We start from the raw sequence: 24,615 nt of genomic DNA, 5'->3' as shown, positions 1-24,615 counted from the left end.
TATTTATTTATTTATTTATTTATTTTGTGGTACTGGGAGTGGAACCCACAGGCTTTCTACCTCTGGGCTATACTCCCAGACCTATTTTATATTTTATTTGGAAACAGGGTCTCACTAAGTTGCTAAGAGCCTCACTAAGTAGCTGAGGCTGGCTTCGAACCAGCGCGATCCTCCTGTCTCAGCCTCCCAAGCACGGGGATTACAAGCATGCCACTACACCTAGCTCTCCAGCCCCTTTTAAATACTTTTTGTTAGTAAGGCATGGTGGCAAATGATTTTAATCTTAGCATATGGGAGGATTGCAGTTCGTGGACAGCCTCATCTACTTAGTGAGGCCCTCTGCAACTTAGTGAGACCCTGTTTCAAAATAAAGAATAAAAAATAGGGCAGGAGTATAGCTCAGAGGTCTAATGCCCCTGGATTCCATCCCCAGACCCACAAAAAAAAAAAAAAAATTAAGTAAATACTTTTTGTTTTTGAAATAGCATCTTGCTAGTTTGCTAAGAGTCAGGCTCTATTGTTGAGGCTGTCCTCAAACCTTCAGTCCTTCTGTCTCAGCCTCCTAAGTACTGGGATTACAAGCATGTGCCACCACACCTGGCTTGCACACATTTTTAAGGGTGTAAATCATACTATACCTTTTTCCCCTCTTTTTCTCCCTTCAGTTACTTTTAGTGTCTTTTTTTTTTCTCGTGTTTAAGGTGAGCCATATTGAATGGTTGTTTCTAGCTGGGAACCATGGCAAACATCTGTGGTTCCAGCTATTGGGAAAGCTGAAGCAGGATGATCTCTTGAGCCTAGGAGTTTGAGACCAGCCTGGGCAACCTAGCAAGAACCCAGCTCAAAAATAAAAAGTATTTTCTCTAAGTCAAACTGGTTTATTATCAGCAGTTTTACATAGTCATACCTTAAAATACATTGGAATTGAAAAGAAAGGAGGAGGCACTAGGGCTTGAAAACTTAGACATAAGCCTGGCGTGGTGGCACACGCTTGTAATCCCCACACTTGGGAGGCTGAGGACAGGAGGATTGCACAGGTTCAAAGCTAGCCTCAGCTACTTAGTGAGGCTCTCAGCAACTTACTGAGACCCTGTTTCCAAATAAAATATAAAATAGATCTGGGAGTATAGCCCAGAGGTAGAAAGCTTCTGGGTTCCACTCCCAGTACCACAAAAAATAAAAAGGAAAAGGAAACTTAGACATAGACTGGGCATGGTGCCACACTCTTGTTGTAATCCCAGTGCTTGGGATGTGAGACAGGAGGATCACACAGGTTCGAGGCCAGCCTCAGCTACTTAGTGGGGCTCTCAGCAACTTAGACCCTGTTTCCAAATAAAGTATAAAATAGGTCTGAGAGTGTAACCCAAATGTAGAAAGCCTCTGGGTTCCATCCCCAGCACCACCAAAAGGAAAAAGAAAAAAGAAAAAAAACTTAGACATAAAATTAGACATAAATTTTTGAGAATTTTTAAGCATTTTTATATAGTCACTACTTTTATTATATTATTGAGACAATCATATTTATTATCTTCCTGACTTTCTTCCCCCCCGCCCCCTTTATTTTCTTTCAGTCAAGTCTGAAACTAACTGGGAATCTCCCAAACAAATAAAAAAGAAGAAAAAAGCCAGACGGGAAACGTGAATTTTTTTTCCCCTGAGTTGGACATGTGTTTGCAAACACTGTCTTGAAGATTATGCTGTTTATGCAATAATTTGTGAACATGTACAGAGTTTTATATAAATTTAAACCAATTTTTAAAACAAAACTGTGAACACAACCACCATAAAAATGGAATCAAAGGAAAGTTAATTTATGAAATTAAGAGGTCAGCAGAATATACTACAGTGCTGGAAGACACTTGGGAAAGTCTTTTGATTGATTGAGAATGATCTTAATTTAAGAATATAATCCTGGTTTTACAACAGTGCCCTGTTTACAACAGATTGTGCCCTGTCTCATCTGCAGCTGAGGAATAATGGATTCTGATTAGAAAGAGCGCTGCTTATAAATTAGTGGCAACTTCCTGGATCTTATGCACGAACTTGTACCATTTGAATCTGTTTTATGCTTAGAAGAAAGTGCTTTGATCAAATGCGTAATCTGCCATATCTTTACATATTTGTTGGTAGCAATTTGTATTAAAGGAATCACAAGTGCAAATAAAGAGTCATTTACCATCTGTTGAACTAAACTGTCATGGTTTAGTTTACAGTTTTTAAAAAGTTCTTAATTAAAACATTGAAAATGCAATTGACACTTATGGCTTATGAAGTTATTTTTGATAGTCTTACATTACTTGAATTGTTCAAAGTACAGTATATTTTAAATTAAGAAAGGTAAACTATATGTATTTGTTTTTTATACATTCAAAGCTCAAACTAACTAATGCTCTTGTTTATGATCTGGAAACTTTCAGGCAAAATCTATCTTAACATTTTTTCTTTCCCTAGCAATTACTTTTTTTCCAGTGTCAACACTTAGTTGCTAATAATTTTTTTACTTTAAAAATGAAATCATTCACAAACTTTGAGTATATGATGGAGAATGAGAAACTAGAGTAAGACAGCTTTAATTGACATTGTCAAGACCTCCAGTTATCAGGAATACATTTTTTTACTGCCTTAACCTGTAGTGCGTAGAATATGCATCAATTTCTTGAAGGGGATTCATGTTTTTATAAGAATTTTCATGTAATTATTGCAATTGTGGTCAAATAAGGAACGTTTTCTGCTTGACACTGTATTGATTTAAATAATGTGTGAGATGTTTCACCACTTTCAGGCACTGTGTAATTCTATTGTAATAAACTGGCAGGTATCTTTGTAACTATAAATAGTGCATGCTCGGCCATGTACACTGTAAATAGCCTTTACCAAACGTGTTTGACAAGGACCATAATTAACATCACTTAGTGAATTGTGATAAAGAAAAAAAAGCCATGATTTATTTGATGTGATTGGCTTAATTGTTTTTATGTGGCTCCAAGAATGAAAGTGTTTAACAGCTGTAACCAATGGTACTGATCTATCCATCCAATGTTGTCTTTATTATATTTGACTGTGGTTTGATAGTATTGCATTGTCAAACTAGGAAAGCTAAAGAAACAAAATGGTTTTAGTTTTGCTGAAGACTGGCCTTATTAATGGACAGCTTTCCTTAAGAGTGATTATTAACTTTTATCAGGTGTTAACATCTGTTTCAGGAACATGGCAGTATGTTTACATGTCAGAAGTTTTGTTTTTAATTCTATGGTATTTCTAAATCGATTTGTTTAAATAAATTCAGCAAATGGATAGCATTGTTTTTATTTGCTTCAACATGGGGGTAAAGATAGCTTAAAGGGGCAGGAATGGAGTTTCTCAAATACCTTGATTTTGTTAGCTTTACTAAAGCATTTTTTAAATAGAGCTGAAAATTCCTGAGTTGTCAACGCTTTGTAAAGGTAACACAAAGGAGAATTTGATAGGGAATCTGTACTATTAGAATGTGCCAAACTTTTATGCTTAAAATTTTAATTGAACTCTCTCAACTCTACCTCACCATTTCTTTATTGTAGAATTCTGTTGGCTCTGTCAAATATTAGACTATTTCTCCAGGTCAGTATCTCCCCATTCACCCATGTATGCCAGACAGATATTTCAGAGCTAGGAGAGATGGCTATGGGGCTGGAGAAACGCACTGCCAGATTGGGGGTGGATCCAGTGCGGAGTAGCCTCTGTCCCTGCTCTTGACTTAGCTAGGTCAAATATTTTATGTTTTAAGAGGTGGCAACTATCTGGGTGATAAAATTATTCCCATTCTACTTTACATGCATGAGGTATAAACTCTCGCACAATTAAAGTACTATTCATTGCTCATTGCCTGTTCCATAAGATCTTTATGCGATACCAAATCAGTTTCTGGTATCTTAACAGAGAAGAACTGATTTGCATCATCAACTCAGAAGACACCAAAATGTAGATAATGATTCAGGGAGGAGGGGAGAGAGAGGGGCCTATTGTTCTGTGGTGGCATGAACTAGATGCCTCCGGACTGCTGGAAAATAACTTGACCCCTCAGGCTTTGGCAGTCCTGGAGGGGAACCTTGTTCTATTAGCAATCCAGGCATTCTAGAGAAAACGCACAAAAGTCTCCCCAGTCTTGGCCTGTCTCCGCTTCTAACTGAAAATCCTTCCCAATTCGTGAGCAGGGAATGGTGGTTTCAGATTTCTCCAGACTGGAATCCTGCCTGTCTATACCATAAATTGAGCAAAACAACAGTTGAGAGAGTCCAAAAGAAAGTATTGAAATAAAATGTGATTGATGTAATTTACCATGTTTAATTTGTGCATGCATTTTATTGGGACGGGGAGGTCAATAATTTATCCAGATCTAATGGTGTTATTTCATAGGATAATCCAGTTTGTTTTGGGGCTAAAGATACTGGAGGGCAATATTTAACTACAGAATTTTTCTTAATTTAAAAATAATCCTTTATTAATATAGTGTGAAATATCTTTCAAAATTTAGAATTTAGGTTTAAGATGTCTAGCAGATATCTTAAAATTTTCCTGTTAACTCATTGCACAAACTGGAATTACTTTCCAAAAGTCTTAGGGAATGAAAAGAATGTTATTTGTAAGATGCATTGAGTATTGTAAATAAAACAAACCATTTTTGTTTTGTATAATTGCTCATTATAGTTCTTTTTTTATATTCTTTTTTTTTTTTTTTTTTTGGTGGTACTGGGGTTCCTGGAAACCCTTCTACCTCCGGGCTACACTCACAGACCTATTTTTATACTTTTTATTTGGAAACAGGGTCTCTTAAGCTGGCTTCCAACCTTCACGATCCTCCTGTCTCCGCCTCCCAAGCGCAGGGATGACAAGCGTGCGCCACCACGCCCAGCTTCATTTTATATTCTAACATAGTCAAAAGGCAGGAACTTTATTTGATTCCTCTCTCTCCGCTCCCAAAACCGTAGGGTCAGGCATTGCCACTAGGAAGTGCAATATTTAGAGTTCATTTTCTCTGAAAATGGCTATTTGTTGACACACAGTATTTTCCACAGGAAACATTCTTTATCTTAGGTCATCTTAGAAGATGCAGCTGCAGCCAAGTAAAATATATCACATGTACACACCTTTTAGGTTAAGGAAATTAGACCACAACTAGACATATGCATCACTTAGTATGTGGAAGCTTGGCTGTGTCTTCAAATAATAATGATGAAGCCGGGCGTGGTGGTGCACGCTTGTAATCCCTGCGCTTGGGAGGCTGAGACAGGAGGATTGCACAGGTTCAAAGCCAGCCTTAGCTACTTAGGCTCTCAGCAACTTAGTGAGACCCTGTTTCCAAATAAAGTATAAAATAGGTCTGCGAGCATAGCCTGGAGGTAGACTCTGGGTTCCACCCCAGTACCACCAAAAAAATAATAATAATAATGATGTATATAACATAGGACTTTATCAGCCAGGCATGGTAGCACATGCCTGTAATCCCAGTTTGGGAGGCTGAGACAGCCTCAGTAAAAGTGAGATTCTCGTCAACCTCGCAAGACCCTGCTTCAGAATAAAATAGAACCAGGAGTGTAGCTGGGAGGTAGACTGCCACTAGATTCAATCCCCAGTACCCCCCCCAAAAAAAGAAAGAAATAGGGCTGAGCATGTAGCTCAGAAGTAGAATACCCCTGGATTCCATCCCCAGTACCACACGCGCGTGTGCACACACACACACACACACACCTCCTATCTTCTAAGGACATTTTTACTGTTGGACATTGGTGGTACACACCACCAAAGGTGTACTTAAGATGGTTGCAGATTTCACCCAGCCTCAGCAACTTACCAAGACCCTGTTTTATAATAAAATAGAGCTGAGGGGATAGCTCAGAGGTAGAATGCCCTTGATTCAATCTCCAGTACAAAAAAATCTTAGTAGTTACCCACACCACAGAGTTGGATTTTTTTTGGTAGTACTGGGAGTGGAACCCAGGAGCTTTCTACCTCCGGGCTATACTCCCAGACCTATTGTTATATTTTATTTAGAAACAGGGTCTCACTAAGTTGCTGAGAGCCTCACTAAGTAGCTGAGGCTGGCTGCTAACCTGTGATCCTCCTGTCTCAGCCTCCCAAGTACTGGGATTACCGTGCCCAGCTACATACAAGCATTTTTTTAAGTCAATTTTTAGGTTTTCCCCCTTCTGGTACTGAGTTTTGAACCTAGAGACATTCTACCTCCAAGCTACATCCCCAGATCAATTTTGTTTATTTGGAAACAAGGTGTCACTAGGTTGCTGAAAGCCTCAGTAAATTGCTGAGGCTGTCCTTGAACCTGCTATCCTCCCAAGTACTAGGATTACAAGTGTTCACCACAATGCCCCAGCTGAGCAGAAATTTGGAAGGCTTTTGTTTGCTGCTGAAAGTAACAGCTAAATTGGGCAAGGTGGCAGACACTTGTACTCCTAGTACTTGGGAGGCTGAGACAGAATGATACAGGTTCAAGGACAGCCTCCGCAAGTAGCTAGACTCTAAACCTAGCTAGACTGTTAAAAAAATAAAAGTAAAATAAAGCTGTGGGAATGGGCATGGTGGCCCACGCGTGTAATCTCTACTCAGGAGGAGGCTGAGACAGAAGCATCACAGGTTCAAAGCCAGCCTGCGCAACATAGCAAGGCTTTCAGCAACCTGGTGAGATCCTTTTTCCAAGTAAAGAAATAAAATCAGGCTGAGGGTGTAGCTTGGAGGTAGAAAGCGTCTGGATTCCATCTCCAGTACCAAGAAAAAAAATTTTTTTTAATGGGGCTGAGGGTGTGGCTCAGAGGTAGAATGTCCCTGGGTTCAATCCCTAGTACCAAAAAAGCAGGTAATAATTTCCAATTTCTATATGAGGGATTCTGAAACAAATTTGTGCCATTCAAAAACTGCTTTATACTCCAGACAAGTTGAGAGAAACAGCCTGTTGTCATACTATGCAAGTGATTATACAAAACAGGATAATTGTTCTGTCATATAATCTTGCCGGGCATCGTGGCACACGCTTGTAATCCCAGCAATTGGGAGGCTGAGACCTGAGCAGCTTGTAATATCAGCATTCAGGAGGCTGAGACGGGAGGATTGCAGTTTGCGGACAACCTCAGCTACTTAGGCCTTCCATAACTTAGACCCTGTTTCAAAATAAAGAATAAAAAATAGGGCAGGGGGTGAACTCGGAAACTCTGAGGTTGAATGCCCCTGGGTTCCATCCCCAGGAAGGACCCCCCACAAAATAATAATAGGGTTGGGAGTGTAGCTTGGAGTTAGAATGCTCCTGGGTTCCATCCCCACTACCTCAAAAAAACAAAGTATTAAAACATAACCAGGCATGGTGGTGCATGCCTATAATCCCAGTACTTGAGAGGCTGAGACAAGAGGATCACAGATTCAAAGCCAGCCTCAACAATTTAAGGAGGCTCTCAGCAACCTAATGAATTGAGTGTTGTTTCAAAACAAAAAATCAAAATACTGGGGCTGTAGCTAAGAGATAGAATGTTACTGGGTTCAGTACCACATACACAAATCACAAAAACATTACTGCCATATATGTTCAACAGGACCCTGATTTCTAACTCTGGCAGACTGTCCTGGTGCTTGTGAATAGGTTTAGGAAGATTTGAAGCAGATTAAAGGTCATGCCATGATAACCGCATCCTTGTTTGTATGTATGTGCTTTCCTTTTTATTTGTATTTAGGCATTCAAAGTGAATATATGTAACATGTACATAAATATGAAAGCATAATAAAATCTAAACCTCTGAAGCCACCATTCTACTTAAGAAATAGAATTTAAATTGTTTGGGTAACAGGGCTTGGGGTCTGGGGGGAGGCACGGATGTACATGGCAGCTCCCAAGTGCCTGACTTGGCACGGGTCCTTTTTGGTGCCAGAAATGGCTAAGAGTCCCAGATAAAATCTAGCCTGGTGCCAAGACAGTGTCATAGAAACCTGGTTGCCACCCCTTCCTCAGGCACATTCTACTGATGGCTGCTGAGAAATTGTAAACATGCATGGAGAGAGTGGTTGAATGTGAACGGGGAAACCTTTTCATGAGGTTAGCATGTCCCAGAATCCAGTGGGCATGGAGTGCCCCACTCAGAGCAAGGCACCTCTGAGGTTTGTTGTGGAACTGAACACTTTTTTTTTTTCCTTCGTTCTTTATTTATTTATTTTATTTATTTTTTTTTTTTTTGCAGTACTGAGGATGGAATCCAGGGGCATTCAACCCTGTTTCAAAATAAAGAATTAAAAATAGGGCTGGGGGTGTCTTTCACAGATAGAAAGCTCCTGGGTTCCATCCCCAGTACCGCAAAAAATAAATTAGAAAATAAATAAAATAGGGCTGGGGATTCCCCAGATAAAAATGCCCCTGGGTTTAATCCCAAGTACCACAATAATAATAATAATAATAATAATAATAATAATAAGCCAAAAAAGTGAAAAATGGAAGAAAACTTGCTTTAGCAATGAACCTAGGAAAAGAGGCATCCAAAAGCCAGGAAGTAGGAGCATCCTGTAAATAGCAACTGGCCAAGAATGCAAGTGAGGGCTTATTGCAAGAGATCTAGTATATGTGAAGTCATCACAAAGTTAAAGCAGAAAAGTTGTACGATCATTACATGCTGAAGACATGTTTAGCTAAATCCAATAGTCAGCCAGGCATTGTGGCACCTGCTCCTAGTCCCAGTACTTTGGAAGTTGAGACAGGAGGTTCACAGGTTGGGGGACAGCTTCAGCAAGTAGTGAGACTCATCAACCTAGTGAGACTCTGTTTCAAAATATAATAGCTGGGGGTGTGGTAGCTCAGAAGTAGAATGCCCCTGGGTTCAATTCCCATACACACACACACACACACACACACACACACACACCACCCAATAGTCATCCCCAATTCAGGTATTTTTTTTAAAGTATTAAGTCATCTCAAAATTAGAGCAAGACAGGGTTACCACTAGTCAACATACTAACAGTTACAGTAAAGAGGGGGCACACAACACAGAAAAAGAAAATTTAACATTTCTATTATAGACCGAAGAAAAAACTACTAGCACTAAATTTTGATAATATACTGAAGTATCTAATACAAAAAAAATCAATAGAATTCCCTATAATAGGAAAAGCCCCTAAAATGAGAAACCAGCTGGCCGCAGTGGCACTTGCCTATAACCCCAGGTACTCAGGAGGCTGAGGCAGGAGGACTGAATTGAAATTTCAAAGCAAGCTGGGCGTGGTGGCGCACCCTTGTAATCCCAGCATTGAGAGGCTGAGACCTGAGGATCGCGGTTTGCGGACAGCCTCAGCTACTTAGGCCCTCTGTAACTCAGTGAGACCCAGTTTCAAAATAAAGAATAAAAATAGGGCAGGGGTTGTAGCTCGGAGGTCAAATGTCCCTGGTTTCCATCCCCAGACCTGCAAAAAAAAAAAAAAAAAAAAAAAAAATCAAAGGGAGCCTGGGCAAATTAGCAAGATACTGTCTCAAAGTAAAAGATTTTTCAAATGGCAGACACCTGTAATCTTGTACTTGGGAACCTGAGGCAGGAGGATCACAGGTTCAAGGACAGCCTCCGCAAGTAGTGAGACTCTTGACTCTTAGCAACCTAAAAAGACCCTGTTTCCAAATAAATAAGATTGGGCTAGGGTTGGCTAGAAGGTAGGATACCTCTGGGTTCAATCTCCAGTACCACTAAGTAAACAAAATTAAAAGGGGGCTGGGAAGAGCTGGGAATGGTGGTTCATGCCCATAATCCCAGTAGTTAGGAGGTTGAAACAGGAGGATCATAGGTTCCATCCAGCCTCAGCAATTTAGCAAGACGCTCAGCAACCTAGCACGAGACTATTTCCAAACCAAAATAAAATAGGGCTGGGTGTAGCTAGGAGGTCGAATGCCCCTGGGTTCAATCCCCAGGACCATGAAGAAGGGGAGTGAGGGTGCTGGGGATATAACTCAGTGATAGAGCGCTTGACTAACATTCTCAAGACTCTGGATTTCAGTAATGGAAAAAAGGCAGGTGATTCCAGTTCATCACAACTAAAACTATAATGTCTAAAAAAAAAAGTTTGAGTTTTGTTTTATTTATTTATTTATTTATTTATTTATTTATTTATTTATTTTGGTACTGAGGACTGAACTCAGTGTCATTCTACCTCTAAGCTATACCCCCAGGACAATTTTTTATTTATTATTTAGAAACAAGGTCTCACTAGGTTACTGAAGTACCGTGATTACAAGAGTACACCACCATGCCTGGCCTAAAAATAAAGTTTTTAAAAGACACTAGACCAGCTGGGCATGGTGGCGCACGCTTGTAATCCCAGCATTCGGGAGGCTGAGACCAGAGGATCGTGGTTCGTGGACAGCCTCAGCTACTTAGACCCTCTGCAACTTAGTGAGACCCTGTTTCAAAATAAAGAATAAAAATAGGGCAGGGGGTGTAGCTTGGAGGTCGAATGCCCCTGGGAGTTCCATCCCCAGACCCACAAAAAAAAAAAAAAAAAGACACTACACCAAATGAAAACAATCTAACAATGAAAAATCTTATCAAGGCCAGGTGTGGTGGCGCATGCTTGTAAACCCACGCTTGGGAGGCTGACACAGGAGAATCACACAGGTTCGAAGACAGACTCAGCTACTTAGTGAGGCTGTCAGTAACTTAGTGAGACCCAGTTTCAAAATAAAATATAAAAAATAGGTCTGGGAATATAGCCCGGATGTAGAAGGTCTCTAGGTTCCACACCCAGTACCACACACACACAAAAAGACTGGGGATGTAGCTCAGAGGTAGAGTGCCCCTGGCTTCAATCCCCAGTGCCACACAATAAATAAATAAACAACAACAACAACAAAAGTCTCACTAAATTTCAGAGGGCCTTGCTAAGTGTCTGACACTGGCCATGAACCTGTGATCCTCCTGTCTCAACCTCCCAAATTCTGGGATTACAAGTGTGTGTCACCACTCTCAGCCTCAGTCACCATTTTATTTTTTATTTTATTTATTTATTTGTGTGTGTGTGTGTGTTGCTGGGGGTGGAATCCAGGGGCTTTTCTACCTCCGGGCTATACTCCCAGACCTATTTTATACTTTACTTGGAAACAGGGTCTCACTAATTTGCTGAGAGCCTCACTAAGTAGCTGAGGCTGGCTTTGAACCTGTGCAATCCTCCTGTCTCAGCCTTCCAAGTGCTGGGATTACGAGCAAGCACCACCACGCCTGGCTAGTGAGGCCCTTTGTAACTCAATGAGACCCTGTTTCAAAATAGAGACTAAAAAATAGGGCTAGGGCCATAGCTCGGAGGTAAAATGCCCCTGAGTTCCATCCCCAATGTGCTGGTAGTAGGAAATGGCTTCAAAATGTATTTGAAAATAGCTTTGGTATTAATGTATTGGAAAATGAGTTTGGTATTAATGATTCAAAAGTTAGTGTCAAAATGTAAAAAGCAGCTGGGCGTGGTGGCGCACGCTTGTAATCCCAGCATTCGGGAGGCTGAGATCAGAGAATCGAGATCAGCCTCAGCTACTACTTAGTGAGGCCCTCTGCAATTTAGTGAGACCCTGTTTCAAAATAAAAAATAGGGCAGGGGTATAGCTCGCAGGTCGAAGGTCACTGGGTTCCATCCCCAGACCCACAAAAAAAAAAAAAAAAAAAAAAGTAAAAAGCAGCCAGGCATGGTGGCACATGCTTATAATCCCAGTGCTTGGGAGGCTGAGACAGGAGGATCACACAGATTAGAAGCCAGCCTTAGCTACTTAGGCTCCCAGAAACTTAGTGATTTCAAATAAATTTTTATGAAATAGGGCTGAGGGCCGGGCATGGTGGTGCACGCTTGTAATCCCCCGCGCTTGGGAGGCTGAGACAGGAGGATCACATGGGTTCGAAGCCAGCCTCAGCTACTTAGTGAGGCTTTTAGCATCTTAGTGAGACCCTGTTTCCAAAAAATATATTAAAAAATGTCTGGGAGTATAGCCCAGAGGTAGAAAGCCTCTGGGTTCCACCCCCAGTACCACCAAAAAAAAAAAAAAAATAGGGCTGAGGGTATGGCCCAGAGGTAGAAAGCCCCTTGGGTTCCACCCCACCCCCAGTACCCCCCCCCACACACACACACATGTAAAAAGCAGTCAGGGCCTGGTTTCTGGCAGACATTCCAGCAACTGTTAAAATGCAGAGTTCCCTCACTAAAAGTAATTAGCAAGTAGGTAGAAGAGTTGAAACCCAGGGCCTTCTTATTCTAAAAATTGGTTTACATAATAAATAACTTAGAGCAGATAGGCTAGAATCCCCCAAGAATGTAGGAGGGAAGTATTGACCCCTGACTTTGTTAATCATTCTCTTCCAGACAAAGATCTAGGCTTACACCTGGAAGAAAGGCTCTTGGCCTAGCAAGAAATCTCCATAATCATAATCCCCATAATCATAAAAAAGGGCCTGCATGGAGTTAATGGGCAGGCTCACACCTAGGTCAGATTATTGTTTAAGTAATATGAAGTATCTTTATAAAAACTGTTCTGTATCTAAAACTTCAGTAATGTGTTGGGGGGCTGCTGGGGATGGAAGGCACTGGCTTTTCTATCCCCAGGCTATACTCCCAGACCTATTTTATACTTTATTTGGAAACAGGATCTCACTAAATTGCTGAGAGCCTCAGTAGCCAAGGCTGGCTTCAAATCTGTGCCATCTTCCTGTCTCAGCTTCCCAAGCCCTGGGATTACAGGCGTGTGCCACTATGCCTGGCTCACAGTACTTTATTTTTAAGTTATTCCCCTACACTCTCCCCTTTTGGTGTAGGGCTTTAATATAGTATCTCTTCCTTTTTTCTGTCTTTGTAATAATAAAATTAATTTATAGCAAAAGAGTTAGGCCATTCTTTTTCTAAAATAGCTTAGCCGGGCGTGGTGGCACACACTTGTAATCCCAGCATTCTGGAGGCTGAGATCAGAGGATCATGGTTCTCAGGACACCCTCAGCTACTTAGTGAGACCCTGTTTCAAACATAAAGAATAAAAAAATAGGGCAGAGGGCGTGTAGCTCGGATGTCAAATGCCCCTGGGTTCCATCTCCAAACCTGCAAAAAATAAATAAATAAAAATTAAAAATAAAATAGCTTAGAACAAGATCCTGTGGCTACATTTCATGCTGGTACAGTTTTACCACCAAACAGTTTTACAGTAACACCCAGTACCGCAGAGAAAAAAAAAATTTAATAAATAATAAAAAGAATTTAAAAAAGGGCTGAGGGTATAGCTCAGAGGTAGAATGTTCCTGGGTTCCATTCCTAGTACCAAGAAAGAAGGAAGAAAAGAAAAGAAAGAAAGAAAAAGAAAGAAAGAAAGAAAGAAAAAGAAAGGAAGGAAGGAAGGAAGGAAGGAAGGAAGGAAGGAAGGAGGGAAGGAGTATGATTAAAATATGTAAATATTACTTTTATTTCAATAACTAAAAGTGAACTTATTTTCTCAGGAATCAGACTTAGGGGAATGCATCTCTACAAAGTCTGTTGAAGCCGGGCGTGGTGGCTCACGCTTGTAATTTCCGTGCATGGGAGGCTGAGACTGGGGGATTGCACAGGTTCGAAGCCAGCCTCAGCTTCTTAGGCTCTCAGCAACTTAGTGAGACCCTGTTTCCAAATAAAGTATTTAAAATAGGTCTGGGAATATAGTCCAGAGGTAGAAAGCCCCCAGTACCACCAAAAAATAAAATAAAATAAAAATAGTCTGCCGGGCGTGGTGGCACACACTTGTAATCCCTGCGCTTGGGAGGCACAGACAGGAGGATCACGCAGGTTCGAAGTCAGCCTCTCTGGTTTAAGAGACCTATTATAAAAATAGGTCTGGCCGGGCATGGTGGCACACACTTGTAATCCCCGCACTTGGGAGGCAGAGACAGGAGGATCGCACAGGTTTGAAGCCAGCCACCCGAGCTGGCTTAGGAGACCCTGTTTCCAAATTAAAAAAAAAAAATGTAAAAATAAGTCTGGGAGTGTAGCCCGGAGGTAGAAGGGTTTCAGGAACCCCAGTACCACCAAAAAAAAAAAAAAAAAAAAAAAAAAATAGTCTGTTGAGCAGCCATATTGGCACCTGCAGTATTAAGGTGGGCGTGGGTGGGCGTGGGCCCAGGAGCAGTGTGAAGCTGGCTGCTCAGCTGCCTCTGAAAATGTCCTCTGCATAAATACCTACACTGTCTAAAGTTTAAAGGAAAATAGCACGAAATGCTCGGAAAGGGAATCAGAATTTACCTAGTGTGTATTCTCTAATTGTTCATTTCTTTGGGGCTATAAAACTTAAAAGGGGATTATGACCAAGTGACATTTTAAAAGAGGAAATTGGAGTGACAATGAGGACATTCAAAATCGCCCACTCTGTCCTTCTCATCTTGACCCACGGCTCAGTTGAGATTTATGGAATATTCCCTGTAAAGTACACAGAATTAAAACTCCTCTGAAGGAAAAAGAAACGTGAACCCAGCGAGGCTCGGGTCTGCTGCCAGGAATGTATTATTATTTTTTTTGTGGTACTGGAAATTGAGCTCAAGGGCATTCTACCTCTGAGCTACACCCCCAGCCCTATTTTATTTTTATTTTTGAAACAGAGTCTGGCTAGGTTGAGGAGAGTCTCACTATTTGCTGAAGCAGTCCTTGAACCTGCCATCATCCTGTCTCAGCCTCCCACGTTTACAAGCATGCACCATCACACCCAGAACAGCTAGGAGATTTTGAATGTTTTTACAACCAAGAAATGTTAAGCTTATGAGGGATAGATAGGCTAAATACCCTAATTTGATTCTTTTTTGTGTGTGTGTATGGGTCTGGGGATGGAACCCAGGGGCATTTGACCTCCGAGCTACACCCCCTTCCCTGTTTTTTATTCTTTATTTTGAAACAGAGGCTCACTCAGTAGCTGAGGCTGTCAAACCGCGATCCTCAGGTCTCAGCCTCCCAAATGCTGGGAATACAAGTGTGCGCCACCACACCCGGCTCCTAATTTGATTTTTTTTTTTTTTTTTTTTTTGGTAGGTCTGGAGATGGAACTTCCAGGGGCCTTTGACCTCTGAGCTACACCCCCTGCCCTATTTCTTATTCTTTTATTTTGAAAACAGGTCTCACTAAGTTGCAGAGGGCCTAAGTATTGAGGCTGTCTGCGAACCACGATCCTCAGCTCTCAGCCTCCCAAATGCTGGGATTACAAGCATGCGCCACCACACCCGGCTAATTTGATTCTTTTTTTTTTTTTTTTTTTTTTTTTTGTGGGTCTGGGGATGGAACCCAGGGGCATTTGACCTCCGGGCTACACCCCCTGCCCTATTTTTTATTCTTTATTTTGAAACCGGGTCTCACTGAGTTGCAGAGGGCCTCACTAAGTAGCTGAGGCTGTCCGCGAACCGCGATCCTCCAGGTCTCAGCCTCCCGAATGCTGGGATTACAAGCACGCGCCACCACGCCCGGCTCATGATTCTTATACATGTATCAAAACACCACTCTGCACTTTATAAATATATAGAATTATTATGTCAATTGAAATGAACAAGTTAGCCCGGGTGTGGTGTGGTGTGGTGGCACATGCTTGTAATTCCAGCGCTCCGGGAGGCTGAGACAGGAGGATCACACAGATTTGAAGCCAGCCTCAGCTACTGAGTGAGGCTCTCGGCAATTTAGTGAGACCCTGTTTCCAAATAAAGTATAAAATAGGACTGGGAGTATAGCCCAGAGGTAGAAAAGCCCCTGGGTTCTACCCCCAATACCACACACAACAAAATAAAATAAAATAGAAGCTGGGGGTGGTGGTACACACTTGTAATCCCAGCATTTGGGAGGCTGAGACAGGAGGATCCAGGTCAAGGACAGCTTCAGCTACATAGTGAGGACCTTTGCAACTCAGTGAGCCCTGTTTCAAAATAAAGAATATAAAAATAGGGCTAGGGGTGTAGCTGGGGTGGGGGGGATAGAATGTCTCTGGATTCTATACCCAGTACCACAAATAAATAAATAAATAAATAAATAAATAAATAAGTAATAGGGCTGGATATGTAACTTATAGGTAGACCATCTCTAGGTTCAACCTCCAGTATCACACACAGAATTAGTCCTTGCACGTCACATGTCTAAATCTGTCGGGGTGAGTCCTCAGCTCAGGAACTCAGGATTGGTGGGGTCCTTGGCTAACATATCAGAAAAGAATTTTTTTTTCTTTTTTGATGGTAATGGAGTTCCTGGAAACCCTTCTACCTCTGGGCTACACTCTCAAACACCTATTTTTTATATTTTTATTTGGAAACCTGTGCGATCCCCTGTCTCCGCCTCCCAAGCCTGGGGATTGCTCCACCACACCTGGCAGAAAAGAATTTTAGTACATGCCAGTCAGACATAGACAGAGGTTTATTAGAAAAAAGGGAAAATATACACTGTACCAGTATTGGGAAGAGGTGTCAAAATGTATTAATGTGCTGGTATTGGAAAATTGCTTTGATAATTTCCAAAATATAAAATATAGTCAGGACTATGGGTGCTATGCAGGTACTCAGGCAGAGAGAGCGCTGCAGCGATTACAATGCAGAGTTCCTCTCTGTCTTTGCCCTTCATGCTAATGATTAACCTATAGTAAAGGCCTTAGAGTCAACTGAAGCCTTTAGCCCTAGAACTACAATAGAGTCAACTGGTGCCTCTGTTTACCTCCTCTCCTCTGATCCGGCCTGGGCATAGGAAAGGTAAACTTTGTGTGCGGCTTCAAAGCACCCTAGTTGATGAGCAACTAATAGTGCCCAGTACAATAGAGGGAAGGGCCAGGTAGATTCTTGACCCTTGCACTTAGTAAGCACACTGTCTGGAGACAAAGAGGTACCACCTGGCTAAGGAATAAGTAATAAGACCATTGCCCTGGTAACACTAATGAGAAAGATACCAATACAAAATCTTTAAAGGTTGGGTCCCCAGAAGGGGCCAGAGTTCCATTTTCAGGCTCCCCAGCTTGTGGGTCAGCATACTGCTTTTTCCTTCTCTATTTCCTACTGCTCTATTTCCTATTGATTTTGTAATAAGGATTTATTAAAGCTGCACTGAGCTGCCCATTAGCTTTAATTTTTCTATTCAACAAACTTTAGTTGAATAAGAAAAAGAACCCGCACCATTTAAACCATAACATACACATTCAAGAGAGAATGTAGGCCATCTCAAGAAGAGAAAGGCATTTTAGGGAGTGCAGGGCTTTCTTCTTAGAGGGGACTTTCCTGAGGGGTGGGCTAGAGGAGGTGGCGGTGAGGATGAGCTCAGTCAGGGAGTCCTGGAGACAGTTTATGGTGGTCTGGTAGTCTGGTCAACTCTAGAGTGGATGATCTCAGTCCCGTAGTCCTGAGGCGCTTCCTGCTGGTCTGGTGGTCTGGTCAACCTTACGGTCCTCGGGCTGATTTGGGTCCTTATTAGCTTATTACAGATAAGCTGGAGTGTCTTAAATTAGAGGTTTTCCAAAATATCATCCCTGTCTTATCATTGCATGGGGCAATTATAGTTTCTTTCAGTTAACTCTAGAATCTACACAGGAATTTGGGAGAGTCAGGCCTGGGAAAGAGAACTGTTTTGTGGAGTAGAGGCTGAAATACTTCAGCTCCAGGTTCTCTCTCTCTTTTTCTTTTTCTTTTCTTTTTTTTTTTTTTTTTTTTTTGGTGGTGGTACTGGGGTGGAACCCAGAGGCTTTCCACCTCCGGGCTATGCTCCCAGACCTATTTTTTATACTTTATTTGAATACAGGGTCTCACTAAGTAGCTGAGGCTGGCTTCGAACCTGTGCGATCCTCCTGTCTCAGCCTCCCAAGCACTGGGATCACAAGCGTGCACCGCCACGCCCGGCTCAGGTTCTTATATTAAAGTTTCGGTCTCCTTTCTTTTCTTTTCTTTTCTTTACCTTTTTTTTTTTTTCCAGGTCTGGAAATGGAACCCCCCAGGGGCATTCGAACTGAACTACATCCCTTGCCCTATTTTTTTTTTTTTTTTTGCGGGTCTTGGGATAGAACCCAGGGGCATTCGACCCCCGAGCTACACCCCCTGCCCTATTTTTTATTCTTTCTTTTGAAACAGGGTCTCACTAAGTTGCAGAGGGCCTCACTAAGTAGCCGAGGCTGTCCGCGAACCCTGATCCTCTGGTCTCAGCCTCCAGAATGCTGAGATTACAAGCCTGTGCTACCATGCCCAGCTCCCTGCTGTTTTTCATTCTTTATTTTGGTGGTACTAGGGTTCCTGGAAACCCTTCTACCTCCAGGCTACACTCGCAGACCTATTTTATTTTTGGAAACAGGGTCTCTTATGCCAGTGCAGCTGGCTTCGAACCTGTGAGATCCTCCTGTCTCTGCCTCCCAAGCAGGGGGATTACAAGCGTGTGCCACCATGCCCGGCGTTTTCATTCTTTATTTTGAAACAGGGTCACATTAAGTTGCAGAGGGCCTTACTAAATAGCTGAGGCTGTCCAAGAACCGCGCGATCCTCCCATCTCAGCCTCCCAATGCTGGGATTACAAGTGTGTGCCACCAAGCCCAGCTTTTATTTTCATTTATTTTGTGGTACTGGGGAAGGAATTCAGGGGCATTCTACCTCCAAGCACTTAAAAGGCTGAGGCAGGAGAATTACATATTTGAGGATAGCCCTTAGGAACTTAGTGAGACCATGTATGTATGTATGTATTTACTGCTGGGAGTTGAACCGAGGGGCATTTACCTCTGAGCTATACCCCTCACCCTATTTTACCTTATTTATTTATTTATTTATTTATTTATTCATTCATTTATTCATTTAGGTACTGGGGATGCAACCCAGGGGCATTCTACCTCTGAGCTATGTCTCCAGCCCTATTTTTAATTCTTTATTTTGAAACAGGGTCTCACTGAGTTGCAAAGGGCCTCAGTAAGTAGCAGCTGAGGCTGTCCTCAAACCATGATCCCCCTGTCTCAGCCTCTCAAATGCTGGCATTACAAGAGTGCACCACCACACCCGGCTTTATGTTCTATAGGATAGAAGAAATAAAATTTTAGGTAGAAAGGAGACAAACTGGGAAGGAAAGGAAAATATAGTTTTAAAATCTGGAAAGGTCATAATCTCTAACTCCAATGGAGTGTTTTAGGCAGAAACCTGGAGGAGCCCACACCTTAATCACAATGGCCCTTTTGCAAACCATGGGAGATTCCTGTGAGGCCCAGTAAACAAAGGGTCTGTTGGGAGGGGCACGGTCAGCTACCACCCAACCAGCACCCATCAATTCTGAGAGGTGAAAGTTCAGCCCCCAAATCCAGTCGTTTGTCCCTAGTTCCCCCACACTCTTAGGAACCCCACAAAGGAAGGGTCCCAAAGACTTACGGGTCTCTTTTTTATGCCACTGAGCTCTCTCGTGCTTTTTAGATGACCAGCATTTTCCCAGGATGTGTATCTTTATTTTACTTGAATTAAAACCTTTGCCTTGGCTGGGCGTGGTGGCCACGCTTCTAATCCCAGGATTTGGGAGGCTGAAACCAGAGGATCGCGGTTTACAGACAGGCTCAGCTACTTAGTGAGGTCCTTTGCAACTCAGTGAGACTCTGTTTCAAAATAAGGAATAAAAAATAGGGCTGGGGGTGTAGCTCAGAGGTAGAATGCCCCTGGGTCCCATCCCCAGTACCACAAAAATATAATAATTTAAAAAAAAATAAAACCTTTGTCTTTATCTCTGACTGGCACACATTGAAATTCTTTTTACCACCGAAGCCAAGGAACCCACAGAAGTTACTGTGTTTGAGCCAGACGTGGTGGCGCACACCTGTAATCCCCGCGCTTGGGAGGCTGAGACAGGAGGATCGCACAGGTTCGAAGCCAGCCTCAGCTACTTAGTGAGGCTCTCAGCAACTTAGTGAGACTCTATTTCCAAATAAAATATAAAATAGGTCTGGGAGTATAGCCCAGAGGTAGAAAGCCCCTGGGTTCCACCCCCAGTACCACACAAAAAAAAGTTACTGTGTTTGCCCACGATACTTGTATACATTGGCAGCTCAATAGCAGGTTTATTTACATCAGTATCACCAAAAGCTATGTGATCACTTGGCAGTAGAAATTATTCAACTCCATGATGATTTTGTTGTATGCAGGTTTAGCAAGAAACGAGAGACGCGAGCCTCCAAGGGAATGTGCTAGTTGAAGCCTTTTTTAGCGGTCCAGACAGGTACCCTCAGTCTAGAAATCTGACTGGAGGGGAGCACTGACTTGCCTGGGGTAGGGGTTTAGCAGATGAACCTAAATAATATGATGCTAAAATAAGCGAGCAGGTTTACAGAAGCAGCAACTTGCAGTTAGCTTACCCAGTATGCAGGGTTGTGCTGTTTTGGTCAGGTGCAGGGCCTAGGGCTTCCTCCTTAGTCACATGGGCTTCAAGGTCAGGGGTTTTTTTTTGGGGGGTGCCTAGGCTAGACTTAAGGTCAGATTCTTGGGAGGGATCCTTTGTTTGTCACAAATCACAGGAATTTCAGGTGGGAGGACAGGCCATTATGATTTTAAAAGTCTGGTCCTAGCAGAGCATGCTACACACACTTGTAATCCCAGCATTCAGGAGGTTTAGTGAGGCCCTCTGCAACTTAGTGAGACCCTGTTTCAAAATAAAGAATAAAAAAAATTGGAGCAGGAGGTGTAGCTCAGAGGTCGAATGCCCCTGAGTTCCATCCCCAGGCCCGCAATAAATAAATAAATAAATAAATAAATAAATAAATAAATAAATAAAGTATGGGCCTATGAGTACTGTTGCTTAAGAAAGGACAGGCCAGATGGGCCATTGTGATTAAAAGTGTGGCCTGTTGAGGGCTTTTGCCTAAGAAAGAACAGACCTTGCAGGGTATAGATAATGAAGTTTCTAAATTTTAAAACTATATATATTTTTTCTCCTCTCTTCCCAGCTTGTGTCCTTTTTACGTTTGCCATGACAATTTTTTTTCTTTTTTTTTTTTTTTTGTGGTACTGGGGGTGGAACCCAGAGGCTTTCTACCTCCGAGCTATACTCCCAGACCTATTTTATATTTTACTTGGAAACAGGGTCTCACTAAGTTGCTGAGAGCCTCACTAAGTAGCTGAGGCTGGCTTCGAACCTGTGCGATCCTCTTGTCTCAGCCTCGCAAGAGCAGGGATTACAAGCGTGCACTACCACGCCCGGCTTGCCATGACAATTTTATGGGACTACCATAAAATAATGTGTAGACGGGCGTGGTGGTGCACGCTTGTAATCCCCGTGCTTGGGAGGCAGAGACAGGAGGATGGCGCAGGTTCGAAGCCAGCCACGTGTGCTGGCTTAGGAGACCCTGTTACCAAATAAAAAAATGTAAAAATAGGTCTGGGAGTGTAGCCCGGAGGTAGAAGGGCTTCCAGGAACCCCAGTACCACCAAAAAAAAAAAAAGAAAAGAAAAATGTGTGTACATCATCTACCAAAACTTTGTTATATTACACGTGATTGTTTTTGAAGGACAGCAGGCGCTAAATTTGGGGTCTGGAATGTCTCCAAAGATCCAGGTGTTACAGGTTTGGCCCTAGGGTGGTGCCAGTGGGATGTGGTGGAATGGAAGGTAGTTGGAGGCACGCCTCTTAAGGGGAGGTGGGGGTCCCAATCTCTTCCTCTTCCTTCACTTCCTGGCCAGGAGGTGAGCGGTTTGGCTCCAGCAGCGAACTCTCACCCTGATGTGCTGCCTCATCACAGGCCCAGGGAGTGGGCTGCTCGATCACGGGCTGAACCCTCCAAAACTGAGAATGAAATCTTTTCCCTTTATTTTCGTGTGTGTGTGTGTGTGTGTGTGTGTGTGTGAGAGAGAGAGAGAGAGAGAGAGAGAAGAGAGAGAGAGAGAGAGAGAGAGATAATAGAGAGAGAGAGATAAGAGAGAGAGATAAGAGAGAGAGAGAGAAGAGAGAGAGAGAGAGAGAAGAGAGAGAGAGATGAGAGAGAGAGAAGAGAGAGAGAATAGGGTGGAACCCAGGGGCTTTCCTTTTTTTTTTTTTTTTTTTGCGGGTCTGGGGTGGTACCCAGAGGCATTTGACCTCCGAGCTACACCCCCTGCCCAATTTTTGTATCCTTTATTTTGAAACAGGGTCTCACTGAGTTGCAATGGGCCTCACTAAATAGCTGAGGCTGTCCGCAAACCTGGATCCTCCAGTCTCAGCCTCCTGAATGCTGGGATTACAAGCGTGCGCCACCACGCCCGGCTCATTTTCTTTTTTCTTTTTTCTTTTTTCTTTTGTGATACTGGGGATTGAATCCAGGGGCATTCTATTTCTGAGCTATATCTCGAGCTCTGTTTTATTTTTATTTTGAAATAGGTCTTACTAAGTTGATGAGATGAGAGACTCATTACTTGCTGAGGCTGTTCTTGAACCTGTGATCCTCTTGCCCCATCCTCCCAAGTACTGTGATTATAGGCCTACACCACCAAGCCTGGCTTATCTTGGTTATTTCATCACAGTAAGAAAAATCAATAAAGCAGATTTCTCCACTGCAAAAATATCTCTTCTTCTTTTCTTCTTTTTCTTTTCTTCTTCTTCTTCTGGTACTGGAGATTAAACCCTGGACATTCTATCTCTGAGCTACACCAGCAATCCCTTATTTATTTATTTATTTATTTTTATTTTTATTTGTGGTATCGGGAATGCAACCCGGGGGCATTCTACCTCTCAGCTGCACCCCCATACCTATTTTTTTTCTTTATTTGGAAATGTAAGACCCCCGCCGAGGGGAGACCCTCAATCAACCTCGGGATAAGCACCTCGGGATAAGCGACGACAGCAAGAACACACGAGAAACTTTTAATCTCCTTGATGCAAAAGCAAGAGGGTTTATTAAAGAGCCAGTGCGACTTCCGGGAAGATGGCGACCGAGAAAAGCGGGACTTAAGAGCCCCGCTAACAACCAGTCTCCATTACCACAAAACCAGCGCCTTTCATAGCCAGAAAACACCATCACCAGAAAAACAAAAAAACCACCAGGCTCCAGAGAGAAAGCGGACTGAGAACAGAGCTCAGGGCCACAGAGGAGACACACGCGCCCGAGGACGCGGCAGCAGCGCCATACTGCCGGCGGCAGTGGCGAACTCAACGGACGGCTACAGCAAGCCGAGGTGAGCCGCTGTGGAACAGCCAGGCGGGATCTTTCGGCGCAGAGAGCATTTAAAGCTCCCAGTGACCGAGCTCAGCACACGCTGCAGGGATTCAGAGTGGAAATCAAAACCAGAGAAGAAAAAATACGCCAGCCTCACGGCCGAGGGCGTGGCAGCGGCGCCATATTGTTACCGGCGGCAGCAGCAGCAGTGAATTCAACGAGTCCAGTACAGCTACATCTGCGTACTCAAGAACAGTGAGTCAAATTGCGGAGGAGAAATCCCAGTACTGTACCTCCTGGGACTGGACCCAGTGAGGGAGTGGTGGTGGCAGAGATATCACACCATAGGAGAACGTGCAACCTGGCACCCCCCATAGTTAAAAGCAGCCTCTATCGACTCCCTGGGTCGGAGACTCTGTGATACAACCCAGTAAAGGAGTAGTGGGGTCTGAGATACCACAGACTCGAGATCCAGAGCACCTTAAGTGAAGCCATAGTGACCCAAGGGAAGAACCCAGAGAAGGCACAAACCTCCGAAATCATGGGAAAGAGGAATAACACTGGAGTAATGAATATGCACAACCCCACAACATCAGAACCCGATAAAACAGAAAATCAGAGATTTCTAGAAGATCAAATCAGGAAAATAACTGTAGAAATAATAGAGGTGCTTCGAAAAGAACTCAGAGAGAGCCAAAAAGAGATAAAGGATGCAATTAATGAAGTAAAGGCCTCAATTCAAAGCACAAACAACTGATTAGACCACATGGAGAACAGAATCTCGCTCTTAGAAGATGAGCAATCCAAAAATGAACGCATAGTTTCTAATCTAGAAAAAAATATCCGACAGCAGGAATCTGACATTGAAGAAATATGGGCCCTTCTTAAGAGAGCTAACCTAAGAATAATTGGAATAGAGGAGGGAAAAGAAAGTGAAACCAAAGGGATCAACAATCTCTTCAAGGAAGTAATAGCAGAAAATTTTCCAAATATAGAGCAAGAGGTTGATACACAGATCCAGGAAACTTATAGAACTCCCTTTAGACAGGATCGGAGAAGAGGATCCCCACGCCACATAATTGTCAAAATGACCAATGTGGAAGCCAAGCAGAGAATCTTAAAGGCAACAAAAACCAAGGGCCAAGTGACATTCAGAGGCAAACCAATTAGAATCACTCCAGACTTCCCAAACCAAGTCATGAGAGCCAGAAGGGCTTGGAGTAACATATTCCAAACTCTGAAAGAAAACAACTTCCAGCCAAAAATTTCCTATCCAGCCAAACTTTCTATCAAATTAGATGGAGAAATAAGAAGCTTCCATGACAAACAGAAACTGAAGGAATTTATGTCTTCAAAACCAGCGCTAGAGAAAATACTCAAAGAGATTAACTACAAAGAAGAAATAGGTAACACACACCAGAACCAGAGAAACAAGATTTTCCATCCAACAGACAACTAAGATTGGTTAGCTGTGGAGATTCATTATTTATGTTAGTCTTTTACCTATCTCTAAATGGTATTGTTTGCCTTTATTGTTGTTA

At 42.6% G+C, this 24,615-nt stretch overlaps 1 protein-coding gene across 5 annotated transcripts in view; it reads left to right on the top strand.

Annotated features, from left to right (window-relative positions):
• The window catches only part of MTDH (metadherin), a gene marked incomplete at both ends in the record, with an annotated part of 82,293 nt that extends 80,651 nt beyond the window's left edge, over positions 1-1,642 (top strand). For all 5 annotated transcript variants that reach the window (XM_080693518.1, XM_080693517.1, XM_080693516.1 and 2 more), the window contains one exon: positions 1,572-1,642. In XM_080693518.1, coding sequence (XP_080549644.1) covers positions 1,572-1,642 — 71 coding nt within the window. The remainder of the gene's footprint in view (positions 1-1,571) is intronic.
• Positions 1,643-24,615: the final 22,973 nt, after the last annotated feature.

Source organism: Muscardinus avellanarius (genome assembly GCF_963383645.1).
Source record: "Muscardinus avellanarius genome assembly, chromosome: 4".
NCBI lineage: Eukaryota > Metazoa > Chordata > Mammalia > Rodentia > Gliridae > Muscardinus > Muscardinus avellanarius.
Note: the sequence above shows the minus strand (reverse complement) of the source record. Positions and strands in the feature narration are given on the sequence as shown.